This window comes from Crotalus tigris, unplaced genomic scaffold, assembly GCF_016545835.1.
Source record: "Crotalus tigris isolate CLP2741 ecotype Arizona unplaced genomic scaffold, ASM1654583v1 scf7180000017833.3397121, whole genome shotgun sequence".
Lineage (NCBI taxonomy): Eukaryota > Metazoa > Chordata > Lepidosauria > Squamata > Viperidae > Crotalus > Crotalus tigris.
The window spans coordinates 2,214,549-2,228,880 of NW_024096661.1; the positions used below are offsets into that span (position 1 = coordinate 2,214,549).

Consider the following 14,332-nt stretch of genomic DNA (forward strand, 5'->3'; position numbering starts at 1 on the left):
CTGATAGAGAGGGAGATAGATAGAAAGATAGAGAGACAGATAGAGATAGATAGAGATAGATATAGAGAAATAAAGATATATATAGATAGATAGATAGATAGATAGATACATATAGATAGAGCTAGATAGAGCTAGAGAGATAGATTGATAGATAGATTGACAGAGATAGATATAGACAGAAATAGAGATGGATAGAGAGATAGATAGAGAGAGAGAGAGAGAAAGAGAAATAAGTAGATACAGAGATAGAAAGATAGGTAGAGATGGATAGAGAAAGATAGAGATAGAGATATAAAGAGAGAGCGATAGAGAGAGATTGATATAGATAGATAGATAAATAGATAGATAGAGAGATGGATAGATAGAGAGAGAAATAGGGACATAGAGAGAGAGATAATTAGAAAGATAGATAGTGAGATAGATAGAAGATAGATAGATAGATAGATAAGATAGAGTGAGAGAGAGAGGGAGAGAGAGAGGGAGATACAGAGATAGAGAGATACATAGATAGATAGAGAGAGAGAAAGATAGAGATAGAGAGACAGATATAAATTAGATAGAGAGATAAAGAGATAGATAGATAGAGAGGGAGGGAGAGAGAGATAATTAAAGAGATAGAGATAGCCATAGAGATATAGAAATAGGGAGATAGATAGAGATAGAGAGATACATAGAGAGAAAGATAGAGATAGAGAGATTAGATAAAGAGATACATAGACAGATAGAGATAGAGAGAGATAAAGAGATAGAGAGAGATGAGAGAGAGATAGACAAATAGAGAGATAAAGATAGAGAGGGAGATATATATAGAGAGAGACAGATATAGAGAGAGATAGAGATAGAGAGAGATGGAGAGAGAGATAAAGAGATAGATATAGAAAGATAGATATATATAGGGAGATAGAAAGATAGAGATAGAGAGATAGAGTGATAGATAGAAGATAGATAGAGATAGATAGAGTGATAGATAGAGAGATAGAGAGAGGGGGGATATAGTTAGAGATAGAGGGGAGATATACTTAGATAGAGAGATATAGATAGAGAACGAGAGAGAGAGAAGGAGATACAGAGATAGATAGATAGATAGAAATAAGATAGATAGACAGAGATAGAGATAGATAGATAGGTAGATAGATAGAGATAGGTATAGATAGAGATAGAGATAGGTAGATAGATATAGATAAATAAATAGATAGATAGAGACAGATAGAGGGATAAATAGAGAGAGAGGTAAACAGATAGATAGATAGAGATATAGATATATATAGAGAGAGAGATATAGATAGGAGAGAGAGGGGGGAGGGAGGGAGAGAGAGAGGGAGATACAGAGATAAAGAGATAGAAATAGATAGAGATAGATATAGAGAGAGTAGATAGAAGAGGGATAGATAGATAGAGGGATACAGTGAGAGAGAGAGAGAGAGAGAGAGAGAGAGAGGGAGGCAGAGAGGGACAGAGATAGAAATAGATAGAAATAGAGAGAGACAGATATAGACAGAGAGGAAGATAGAGAAATAGAGAGAAAGATTAAGAGAGAGATAGGTAGATATATATATATATAGAGAGAGAGAGAGAGATAGGTAGATAGAGAGAGAGATAGGAGATAGATAGAGAGAAATTAGATAGGGAGAGAGAGATAGGTATATAGAGATAGATAGATATAGATAGAGAGATAGAGAGAGACATAGAGAGGTAGACAGAGATAGAGAGATAGATACAGATATATGTAGAGAGAGAGATAGATAGAGATAGATACAGATATATGTAGAGATAGATAGATAGATAACTAGATAAAGAGATAGATACAGAGAGAGATACAGAGAGATGGAAAGATAGATCGAAACAGATAGATAGAGATAAAGATAGAGATAAATAGATAGAAAGATAGATAGAAAGAGAGAGAGAGAGAGAGAGAGGAAGAGAGAGAGGTACAGAGATAGATAGAGAGATAGGGAGATAGAGAGAGATAAAGATAGAGAGAGAGAAAGATAGAGATAGACAGATATAAATTAAATAGAGAGATAGATAAAGAGATAGAGATAGAGAGATAGTTAAAGAGATATAGAGATAGGGAGATAGATATATATAGAGAAATAGAGATAGAGAGATAGAGATAGATTGGATTGATAGATAGAGAGATAAGATACACAGATAAATAGAGATAGAGAGATAGAGTGAGATGGATAGAAGAGAGATAGATAAGATAGAGAGAGAGAGAGAGGGAGAGAGAGAGGGAGACACAGAGATAGATAGAGATAGAGAGATAAAGATAGAGATAGAGATACATAGATAGAGAAAAAGATAGAGACAGATATAAATTAGATAGATAAAAAGAGAGAGAGAGATAGTTAAAGAGATAGAGATAGGGAGATAGATAGAGATACATAGAGAGAGAAAGATAGAGATAGAGAAAGAGATAGATAGAGATACATAGATAGATATAGATAGAGAGAAAATAGAGATAGTAAGAGAGATGAGAGAGAGATAGACAGATAGAGATATAGAGAGATAAAGATAGAGGGAGATAGAGAAAGATAGAGAGACAGATATAGAGAGAGATAGAGAGAGATGGAGAGATAAAGAGATACAGAAAGATAGATAGATATAGATAGAAAGATAAAAAGAGATAGATAGATAGATAGTGATAGATAGAAAAGAGAGTGATAGATAGGAGAGAGAGAGATGAAAGCTGAACTCACTTCATCCAATACAATCCAGTGTCCTGCTTTCAGTGCTGCAAGCAATGGTCCATCACGCCAGGCAAATTCCCCACCTTTGCCTCCTTCAACAGGCAGGTCTGTGCCAAATAAGTCTGTTATATCCTAATAAGAAGAGAGATGGCAAGCTTTACAAATACGAAATGGTGAGAATTAAAAAAAAAAAATCCATCCAGGCATGCAACGTTTTGAGACAAACAAAAAATAATCAATAATACTCTACTGGAGGGGGGAAAAAATCAAGGTATTTGTTTTCAATCAGTGAATACCATACACATATCAACACACCAGTATTCCAGGCTAGCTGACTTTGCATTGTTGTGCTAAGACAGTTGGAACCTCTGAGGTATATGGAGTCTCCCAAAGTGTTGGCTGCAATGTCCAGAAATTTCAAAATGTTGTTACCAGCTTGTAATTTTTAAGACTGTGATAATTAAAAGTTAAGAGAGTAACCGGGCCAAGTCAAATTAATCTTTTAAAACTCAAGTATTTTTTTTATTTTTATTCCACCTTTATTACTTTTTAAGTAACTCAAAGTGGAGAACCTATTTAATATTCCTTCCTCCTATGTTGCCTACAACTCTGTAAGTGGGCTAGGTTAAAAGAGATAGTGATTGGCCCAAAGTCATCCAACTGGCTTTTGTGCCTAAGGCAAAATTAGAACTCCAGTCTTTTGGTTTCTAGTCCAGCACCTTAGCCACTAGGTCAAATGAAATTTTAGTTATGTCCGGATTTCACCCTCTACTTTGGGAATGTGATCCTTAGCAGGCCACTCAAATGCTAAGCACAGTCTCGATATGAAAAAAAGTTGGATAACTTTGCTGTGTATCTGCAGTGCCTACATCCTTCTGGTAAAGAATATAAGCAGCACTGACATCCTGTATGGCCATAATTGTGGGGAAAAAAGCACGTGCAGCAAACTGCCATGCTCCCCCCCCAAACCTCATAACCTTTTGATACCCTTTGTCCCAAGGAAGCAGCCAAAAGATCACTCCCTTTTGACTTAATACCTTACCTACCTGAATAAATAATATGCTTTAAGTTCCCCCTTATCTCTTCCTGTCTTTATCTCTTCCTGTCTTTGTCAGTTCTTTCTCCTTTTTAATCTACCTGTACTTGTTTTTACCTGCTCTCTGAACAGGTAATATGTTACTAGAAAATAGTTGCTTATATGAAGGAATTTTTCAATTACTTTATGTCAACAGCTAAAGGTTAAACTTATGAATGTAAAATGTCAGCAGTTAATGGTAAAGCCTATGTATGTAAAAAGTATATAAGAAGCAATAAACTCAGAGTTTGTCAAGCTGTGTCCTAGAGCTTCAGACCTCTGCTCAAGACATGCCTGAATCTTTTTCTTAGCATCGTTACACATAATGGTGCGTTAAGGATATCTATAACATACAATACTTCAGATATTTGGTTTCCCGTTGAATGCTCCTGTCTCTCTTTACAGCAAATATTATTTATTTTTTCTTCTTTGTGGCATGGCAGGATATTTAGGCTAGGATAAGAAAAAAACAAAACAAAAGAAAACACCATGGTCTCCGTGAGATTAATAATTGTGTCACTGTGAGAATATGGAATATTTCCAATAATTGCCTCTGAAAAGTTGAGCTGAGCACAGAGTCTATTGAGCATGTGAAAAAAACCCCGAACATTCTGGGAAAATTGGTTAAGATTAGAGGTTTTCTCTCGGGAGTCAAAAAATCATTAATTTACTTAATGTACTTCTAAACTTCCTTCTCCAGTAAGTAGCATTTCAAGACTTAAGAGGAGTATTGAACTCTTGACATTTGTAAAACAGTTGTTTGCATGGTCAGAAATTCCAAGCTACACCACAGCCATCTACCTACTGTTTGTTCAGAGAGATTGATTCGAATTAGGCAATTTCCTGAAGCCTTGGCCAGGGCTGCCACTAAGCTGGTCTTCCCAACCCCTGGAGACCCTTCCAAGAGAATAGGCTTGCTTAGCTGCAGGGCTCGTAACAACCGCTGTGCATTCATTGAAGTGGTCCCTGCGTTTAGAGCATAATCTAACAAATTGTTCTTCTGGTAGAGTAAGCCTGTGGTAAAAACAAAGATAACAGACCAAAATAATGTCAAAGCAGTATATGGAAAACTCCTCTTCAATATTTCAAATAATCGATCATGTCCTTCTCTAGGATATTCTATTTTATTTCTATCCATCCTGATTTTTATTCCATTTGACCTATTAGCTGTATCCACTGAGAAAGCTCAGTTCTTAGCAGGCCAGTTTTGGAGTTTCCCAAGACTATTTTCTCTCTTTAAGATTCCCTTATATGTGACTAGTAGTCGTTAACTACATAAACAACAGAAGACCTTTGCACTACAGATGGGAAAATCAAATGTTTGAACATTCTCTCATGAATTCACCCATAACTGTATGCATATTGAAAATCAGCATACCAAGACAGGCTAAAAGCATTTTTTCTTGAGGTTGTATCTTCTAATTTGCAGAGATGGCATATTTTTACCACAGGGAATTGTGCAAGTGTTCGTTCATTTGTTTGTTCATTCATTCGATTCTTATCCTGCCTTAATAGGTAATTCAGGATGGTGAACATACATAATATTCCTTCCTCCCCCTATTTTTCCCACAACAACAACAACAACAACCTATACCACTGAGAGGACCATTCCACAATATTTTTCTCTATGTTTAAACAAGAGCTTGTCATTTCATACAGTCTGCTGTCAACTTGGTAAATTTGTAAAAAAAAATAGATTCTTACCTCTTGATATATAAAATGGATGGATCCCTACGTAGTTCTCCATCCAAACCATTTCCCTTTCTCTTTCCAGATCATACATTCTCAGTTCATTCTTCTGATCATCGCCGAGTCGCACAATTTTGGAAATTTTTCTACACAAATAATCCAGACATTTTCCACGTGCCAAAGTGGTCGAGCCAGAAGAACAGGACATCATGCCTAGGTTTTTTAAAGAAAAACAAAAAAAACCCCAAACATCAAAATAATGGAAATAACGAAAGAGTTTATACAATATTTTAAACTGACCATTATTGGAAAAATAGGAGTTTTTTTTTAAACAGATCCTATACCTATACCTAAAATAGATTAATAGCAAACTTGTAAAAACCAAAACACTCAGCAATTTAAAATTAAATGTATCATTCATAGGGCAAGTCTTAAGAACAAGGAAACGTGTGGACAAATATGTCCTCACTCAGGCAAAAGCATTTCAATGCAGAAGCTCACCTAATCTCCAAAGGAAGTTAGTTCCACAAATGGGCAGGCCATACTATGATGCCCACCTCTACTCTATGGTAGAGTATTAATAACCTATGGCCGTGGTGGCGAACCTGTGGCACGCAGTGCCCTCTCTGTGGGCACGCGGGCCGTCGCCCCAGTCCTAGGCCTTCAGCTGAGTTTTATAAAACTTTTTTGCTTTAGGCCTCCGCTGCCGTGTGCAAAAAAAAAAAAAGGTTCAATTAATCAATCAATTTCAACCTCACGGGGGAAAAAAAAGATCTCGCAAAGTTGGAATTGATTGATTGAACCTTTTAGTCCTATCCAGTCTACTGTTACCACCGTGGCCACGCCCACCCAATGGGCCATGCCCACCCGGTACCCAACGATACATAATTGGGTTTTGGGTTGCAGTTTGAGCACTCAGTCTGTAAAAGGTTCGCCATCACTGACCTATGGCATTTCAGTTTAGATTGTCCAGATGGCATGTCCTCTGAAGGATTTTTCCCCAGCACCCTTCCAAACACCTCACTGATCTACTCATGACTGCGTGCTACAGATTCACCATCCACCCAATTCCTTCCCTTGTATTCTGCACCTAGACCAGGGGTAGGCAACCTTGGCTCTTTTATGACTCGTGGACGTCAACTCCCAGAATTCCTGAGCCAGCATGGCTGGTTCAGTAATTCTGGGAGTTGAAGTCCACGAGTCATAAAAGAGACAAGGTTGCCTACCCCTGACCTAGACACATTAAGCCACCACACTCACATACAACAACGATTCTGACTCTATCCAGTATTCACACATCCAAAAATATATCCCATGCGTAATAAAGTGTTCCACTGAGGCTGGCTGTCTCCACTGCTAAATCATTCTCCCATGAAGAAAATCCTGAAGATTTACCTGAGCCAATGCCATCAATATATACGAGACATGCAGCATGGACAAAAGTCAGCACTGGAGAAACGCGAAAGAACTGGTGTTCCTCTGAACCACCAGGCAGTCTATCTTGTGCCATAACATTCATGAAATTGACCCATGACAGAACATTCCGGATGCTGAGAATACAATTAGGCCCAAATTCTTGATTACTCAGCCAATTTATGAAATCCATCATGAGCTTTGCTATATCCATTCCTATGGCAACCAGGAGGGGAAGAAGAAAATACAAGAATGAAATCAATATACACAGACAACAGTTTTTTTTTCTGTAACTATACTTTTAAAAAACACAAATCAATAACCAGAAAACTTTTCTAGGGAAGTTAATATGGAAGGATCAAGATAAAAGGCTGAAAAGTTTAAAAACCTATAAATTACTGTCAAAATATGTCTTAGCAAAAATGCAAGGGACTGCTTATTGAAAACAAGCTGTTTAAGGTTGGGGATAAAGCATTTTTCAGTGAGATTTACCTTCATTTTTTGCAGATAGACAGAGTCCTGGATAAAGATTGTGCTTGACGATCTGCATTAAATCCTCACGGCTATTACTTTGCGGACACCATATTTCGGTAAACCTATTACGCAGGGCAGGCGATAGCTGTAGGCAAGAAAACGTAGCTGAGGTTATTGTTAGCATATTACAGCTGTAGTTTGTTAGCTTATTTTATGGATTTTTTTTTTAAATGGATTAATTGCAGGGATTAATATATTTAATTGTTGGTTCTGTCAACCCTATCAGCATCACACATGCAATAAAGCATAACCAATTCTTTCAACTGTAACATCACAGGTGTAATTAGCATGATGGGATTCATAACCCAGAACTAAATTGGTCTTCATTACCTCTTTCTTCCCAAAGTCACCCCCAGGATTCATTGTAGCTAAAATGCGAAATTTCTTTCCTGCAGTCAGCAGCTCTATTTCGCTGTCCTCACTAGCCTTCTCTGCTAACACCAGTGTCTTTTCAGTTTCCAGGACGCTAGAAGAAAAACCCCAGAGACATGGCTGTATTACTGTATTGTACCATACACAGTGGAGAAATTTGTGGTACCTTAAAATTATTTATTTATTTATTTATGAGACTTATATACCGCTTTAAGTGCAAGCACTCTCTAAGCGGTGTACACCAGTAAGCAATGTGTGTGTGTGTGTGTGTGTGTGTATATATATATATATATATATATATATATATATATATATATATATATATATATTTACATTGCCCCCAACAATCTGGGTCCTCATTTTACCTACCCCGGAAGGATGGAAGGCTGAGTCAACCTTGAGCCGGTGAGATTTGAACCGCTGACCTGCTGCACACAGTTAGCTAAAGTGGCCTGCAGTACTGCACTCCAACTGCTGCGCCACCTCGGCTCATACTGCTCAATTCCAATAAATAAGCAAGATCTGATAATCCTAAGAATCAGAAACTGCTGGAATGTGACAGTACAGTGTTTAATCTGCATTAGTGATAAACACATCAAGAAAAGCAAGACTGAAATGTCCTGCTTTCTGATGCATACCTATTAAGTCTTTCTAGAACAGAATCATCTGCTAATGAAATCTCATCCATGAGAAAAAAACCATCCTCTTTCATTGCTAGAACAAGGGCTCCATCATGCCATTCAAATAGCCTAGAGCTGTCAACTTCATCCTATTAGGAAAAAGAGAGAGAAGAGATTCAGCACAAACATTGGAGCGTTTAAAGTTCTTAGGTGTACTCAGAATCTTATAGCCAACTGACCTTGTCCTTTGATCGCTGTCTAACTGGCCGCAGTCCTCCCAGGAAGTCTGATGTCTCCATGTGCAAGTGGCAATTCACAGAATACAACTTCTGATTTGCTAGAGCTGCAAAGATCTGACAAATAGTTGTTTTGCCACACCTGTAAAGTTGGTAAAGTCAATTGCATTAAGCTTATTGTCATCTTAGTGGCCGATATGATGGTTAGTAGCCATTACAGCAGAGGTTGAACGTCAAAGTGAATAGTGCCATGTCATAGGGAAGAGCAGGGCAACAATGCAGTGGCAGAAGGCCCATCAGGTTTTGAGCTGCAGGTTCTTCTTTTTTTTTTTAACTACTATCCTTAAATCTTATTTTACAAGCTTTTCTAATGTTTCATGTTCTTCCATCTTCAAAACACAAAAAGGCCATGCTGTCATTTTTTTGACATTTGTGGTTGAAGTGCTTTAAAAGCCAATAAAAGTAGAAATAAAATAAACCAAGAGCCACTGACAACAAGGGAGCCTTAAATTTCTCACATGTGGCCTTATGCTCTGTGGCTCAGTTCAAAACGGAGATTAACCAAGAAGAGATTAGTTTACCCTGTATCTCCAACCAGTAGTACGGGTTCACCGAACTCCAAAGCTCGGCCTGCCAAGACTGCAAGTCTCCTCATTCCTTGAGTCCATACAACGTGGCTGAATTCCTCATCCATTCTAGGCAGCCCAGCAGGTGACTTAGCTGATGCAAAGGAGATTTAAAGAGATAAGCAGAGGCAAAAAGCCAGAAACGAGAACTGAAGGAACATCGACTAAACATTAAATTATTTTAATAAATTCTGAATCTGAAAATAAAATACAGATAGTCCTCGACTTACAACAATTGGTTTAGTGACCATTTGAAGTTACAACGGCGCTGAAAAGTGACTTGTGACCATTTTTCACATTTAGGACCAGTTCAGCATCCCCAGAGTCAAGTGATTTACATTCAGATGCTTGCTAACTGGTTCATATTTATGATGGTTGTAGTCTCCTAGGGTCATGTGATCAGATTTTATGACCTTCTGACAAGCAAAGTCAAAGGGGGAAGTCAGATTCACTTAACAACGGTGTCACTAATTTAACAACTGCAGTGGTTCACTAAACAAATGTACTACCTGTATTAATTCCCACTTAGTTATATTAAAATGTGCCCTGTAGTTACAATGGTAATTAAAATGTATAGCCCCAGTTATTTCAAAGTTGAATTTCCCTTATGACAAGATCACTGCTTTTCTTTTCAGTCACCAATTATTAAATGCACCAAAGGAAGGGCAAAATTGCTATCTGCAACATTAGCCTATAGAAATTGCCTGGTGCTTTTCTCATAGCTTTGATTGATTTGGCTTCCAAAATATATATATACTACTATATGTTCTAATATTCTAATATGTTCCAATACTTAATATTATTGGTTTGGCTTGTAAATTACTGAATAATCAAAAATCAATTCTGCAAACTGACCTAGCTGTTTTTTCACACTTTCTTCTGAGAAGAGATATTGGGGATCCAATTTTCTTTTAAAATATTTTTCAATGACTGCTTGAATGATATCCACTTCTTCTTGCTTTCTGACTCTTCCAGCTAAAAGCATAAATCCTAAGAATAAAGAAACAAGGATAATGATTACTTTTAAAAAAAAAAGAGGCTGTTTGTAGTAGTGGTTAAAGTGCTCGCCCCAGAAATCAGAAGACTTGAGTTCTAGTCCCGCCTTGGTCATGAAAGCCAGTTGGGTGATTTTGGGCCAGCCACTCTTTCTCAACCCAACCCATCTCACAGGATTGTTATTGTGGGAAAAACAGGAGGAGGAAAAAGTATTATGTATTTTCACTGCCCTAAGTTATTTATAAAATAACAAAAGGGATAAACATGTTAATAAACAAACAAATAAATAGAAGTGGCATTTCATATTTGGGTTACCAGATAACAGACAGACAGATTGTGTAAACTGAAAAAAGGAGGGAAGTCTCACCATCATTTGCTAAATGCTGAAGCCAGTCATAGTCCTTCACTGTCTGTTCTGCTAATCGGTACCTTTCTGCCCAGCGAAACAGGTCACGGAGAGTAATGAAGCCATGCTTGCCTGCAAACACCGATGAACCTCTGCGATAAGACTAAAGGAAACAGCAAAGCAAGAGCTCACTATCCAATATTATATTATGTTCCCGCAATGATTTCTTCAGATGTCCTGAAGTATATTATCCTTCCCACCACATTTCCCAGATTGGTCTACTGGTTCAATATATCTTAGCAGCTATTCACTGGAATTTTCATTACAGACAAGAAACTCACAAGCAACACGCCTGTATGAGATCTGTGAGAAACAGGTGCTCAAATGGGATTTTGGACTCTCTGATAAAGGTTCTTTTTAATGTGATATCCTAGAGCAGAGGTCCCCAATCCCCAGTCCACAGCATGCCAGCAACTGGGCCAGGCAAACAAGTGAAGCCCCATCTACAGGATGCAGGTGGCATACAAAACCATGCCCCTTCCGGTCCACGGAAAAAACTTTCTCCATGGAAGTGGTCCCTGGTGCCCAAAAGGTTGGGGGCCACTGTCCCAGAGGCTCACAAGAGGGAAATACTCTATCTCCTACTGCTCAGGAAAGATAGAGATCATGTGATCTAGATAATAGTGCAATCAGTTGTTTCCTTTGGTTTCATTCAGTGGCTGAGCCCAAAATCAAATATAAACAGAGATGTCACTGAACAATGAAAAAGACAAGAAAATAAATCCCCCTCAAACTGGGCCTAGCCACAAATGTGAAATGGGAGGGGTAGTGAGAAGAGCACCTTTCCTCTACGTAACCAAATTAACCGTTTTCCCACATTTATATAGCTGTCCATCAGACAAGTTCATACTTGGAAAAGATATCCGTGAAATTCAATTCAGCCTACTTTGTTTGCTTCCTCTTAAGAAAACAGCACAATAATTAGCAGTACCTGTAGTTCCAGCATGACTTTGATCAATTTGCTGCAGTAAGAAGGTGGAAGCTGGCATCTTTTGTGCAAAATGTTTTCCAATTCTGTACTGGGTAACTCATCAAAATGCAGCTCCACAAATCTATTTCTGAAGGCTTTAGATAAAACCTATAAAAAGATGTTAATTGAAACAGTACCTCTGGAACTCCTACCACTATAATAAATAAATAAATAAATAAATAGTTTATTCCTTATCTCCATCAACATTTATTCAAAGAAGATCAACATTTTTTTTTCAAAGATTACAAATTCATTTTGAAATATCCATTCTGTGGAAGTTGAGACAATGCACATCTTATATACATGTTTCTTTTATGTTATAGCAAAAGAATATAAATACACATTAAAGCATGTGCATTTTTAGCACATTGCTAATAAACACGGAAGGGAGATGTCCAGAAATACAGACCTATGTTACAAATTCTTATATAGATCTGGCCATTCTCTCCAGATCAAGATCATTCTCGTCCATCACGCTTAATGGGAAAAAAAAAAATCACTTTTCAGTTTTTCTGTCTGTATTTTCCATACTGGTAGTGATTTCAATGATTAATTAGAGCAGACATGTCAAACATGCAACGTCACGTGACATCGCGCAATGTATCGGAGCTTTTTCACCATTGCCGGCAATGGGGTGGGCGCAGCTCCAGTATGATGAAACCGGCCCACAGACCGGCAGTTTGACACTCCTGAATTAGAGAAATGTATTTATGTGCAGTGTATCATCGTAAGGACAGAAGCATGAAGAAATAATGATTTTAGGACAGTCGACAAACCTTCCTGCCTCCATAGAGTCCCGGAGGATTCTGGGTTGCAAACAGCATGAATCGTGGATGAGCTCTGACTGTTTCTTGAGTCTCCGTAATGAACAGCTCTCTGTTGTCATCTAACAATCTGTTCAGTGCCTCTAAAACATCGGTAGGCGCCAAGTTCAGTTCATCTAAGATAATCCAGTATCCCTTTCGCATTGCATCAATGAGGACACCTTTAAAGCAATTACCAAACAGTACGTGTGCGGATTTTATTTACATTCTGCAGTGAGAAGTAGTGAAAAAATCTTGGAAAAAATCAAAGAATCAGAATGGGAAGGGACTTTTAGAAGGCATGTACTTTGACACCCAGTGCGGTATCCACTAGAGCAGTGCTTCTTAACCTCAGCAACTTTATGATAGGTGAACGTCAACTCTCAGAATTCCCCATTCAGCATGCTGGCCGGGAAATTCTGGGCGTTGAAGTCCATCCATCTTAAAAGTTGCTTAGATTGAGAAACACTGCACTAGAGTACCCACTGGAACACTTCACCTCCACACTGCAAGCTGGTTCTTTCAGTACACTTTAAAGTTTGAAGAGGTTGTTTTTCTCCTTCCTGAAGAGTGAATGGATATAAGTGTTAAGGTAGGTTGAGTAGTTAATATTGTACATTGTTGTGTTTTGCAGTTTTTTTTAATCGTATTACTATTGGAGACCTGTCATCCACTCAGATTTGCCTATAGCAGCATATAAACCTGATATTAATCAGTCGATCAATCCCATGACGGATGACTATTCACCCTGTTTAAGTTCTCCAGTACAAGAGAACTCATCACTTCAGGTAGAGTTTGCTCTATTAGGGACAGTTTATAATTAAGAAATTCTTAATTATATAGTTATAGTCTAAAACTATTTCCTTATAAATTTTAATCTCCTGATTCCGAGCCCTGCCTTTTAGGATCACAAACAATAAGTCTGCTTCCCCTTGCAGTTACTTTGAATATAAATCCAAATTATCAGTTGCCCTGCATAAACAGAACAATCCACTTCAACAATGCATTAGTATTAACTAAACCACTCCACAGCCTCACGAGAGTAATTTTAACTGGACTCAAATAATTTTCTAGTAATGGCAAAAAAGAAAAGAAAAAAACAGTAACCCGTGGACCTAAAAGAAACATCCCCTGAATTTATAGTGGCTTATTTTTAAGTAAAAATGCAAGAACTCTTATTCTCTTTGAACTCATTTTATTGCCACTCTCTGGATTGTAACTTCTGCTGCACACACTTGAAGATTCAATTCAAAGGGATAATTTTACTGAATCACTTTTGAACTGAATATTTGAAATGTATATCTGCAAAATCCTTCGGTATTTCATGTTCTCATTTTCCTCCTTAGCTCATGCTTCCTTCCAACTAATAGTCAATTTGCAAGCCTACCTGCCAGCAGAATGTTATTTATTTTCAGGAACAGGCCACTTCTCATAGAACAGAACAGTTCTCACTAAACATGAGCTACCATCCATGCTCTAAAAGTAATGCTAAAGCAAAAACAACTTCCATAATCCTGTAGAGTACAATAGTGGTACACGTAATAATAATACAAATACTAACAGTTTTGCAATCTTTGAAATAACATTCAATGTAACCCTTGCTGGAAAAGAAAAGAATGGCCAAGAAATTTGCAGAGTAACCACAATCCTCATACCTTCTTTAAATATCAGCTTTCCAGATATATCTGATGTATAACAGCCTATATACTCCTGAATGTCAGTATGCTCGTGATTATTAATCCGAACACAGTGGTTTCCACTTGCAGCAGCCAACCAACGGATTAAGCTGGTTTTACCAATGGAAGTATCTCCCTGTATCAGAACAGGGTATGTCCTTGAAGAATTAGCAGATCATAAAGTTAGAGATAAGATTCTACAGTGGCCAAGAACTTTACAAAAAAA

At 37.7% G+C, this 14,332-nt stretch overlaps 1 protein-coding gene across 3 annotated transcripts in view; it reads right to left on the bottom strand.

The window, feature by feature from the left end:
• Positions 1–14,332, bottom strand: part of MDN1 (midasin AAA ATPase 1) — a 128,832-nt gene that overhangs the window by 87,402 nt on the left and 27,098 nt on the right. For all 3 annotated transcript variants that reach the window (XM_039343129.1, XM_039343130.1, XM_039343128.1), the window contains exons 24-37: positions 14,086–14,264; positions 12,404–12,612; positions 11,589–11,735; positions 10,619–10,760; positions 10,111–10,245; positions 9,211–9,349; positions 8,633–8,771; positions 8,412–8,542; positions 7,732–7,867; positions 7,360–7,486; positions 6,850–7,083; positions 5,470–5,667; positions 4,571–4,779; positions 2,700–2,822 (exon numbers count right to left, since the gene is read on the bottom strand). In XM_039343129.1, the coding sequence (XP_039199063.1) occupies positions 2,700–2,822; positions 4,571–4,779; positions 5,470–5,667; positions 6,850–7,083; positions 7,360–7,486; positions 7,732–7,867; positions 8,412–8,542; positions 8,633–8,771; positions 9,211–9,349; positions 10,111–10,245; positions 10,619–10,760; positions 11,589–11,735; positions 12,404–12,612; positions 14,086–14,264 (2,248 nt within the window). The remainder of the gene's footprint in view (positions 1–2,699; positions 2,823–4,570; positions 4,780–5,469; positions 5,668–6,849; positions 7,084–7,359; positions 7,487–7,731; positions 7,868–8,411; positions 8,543–8,632; positions 8,772–9,210; positions 9,350–10,110; positions 10,246–10,618; positions 10,761–11,588; positions 11,736–12,403; positions 12,613–14,085; positions 14,265–14,332) is intronic.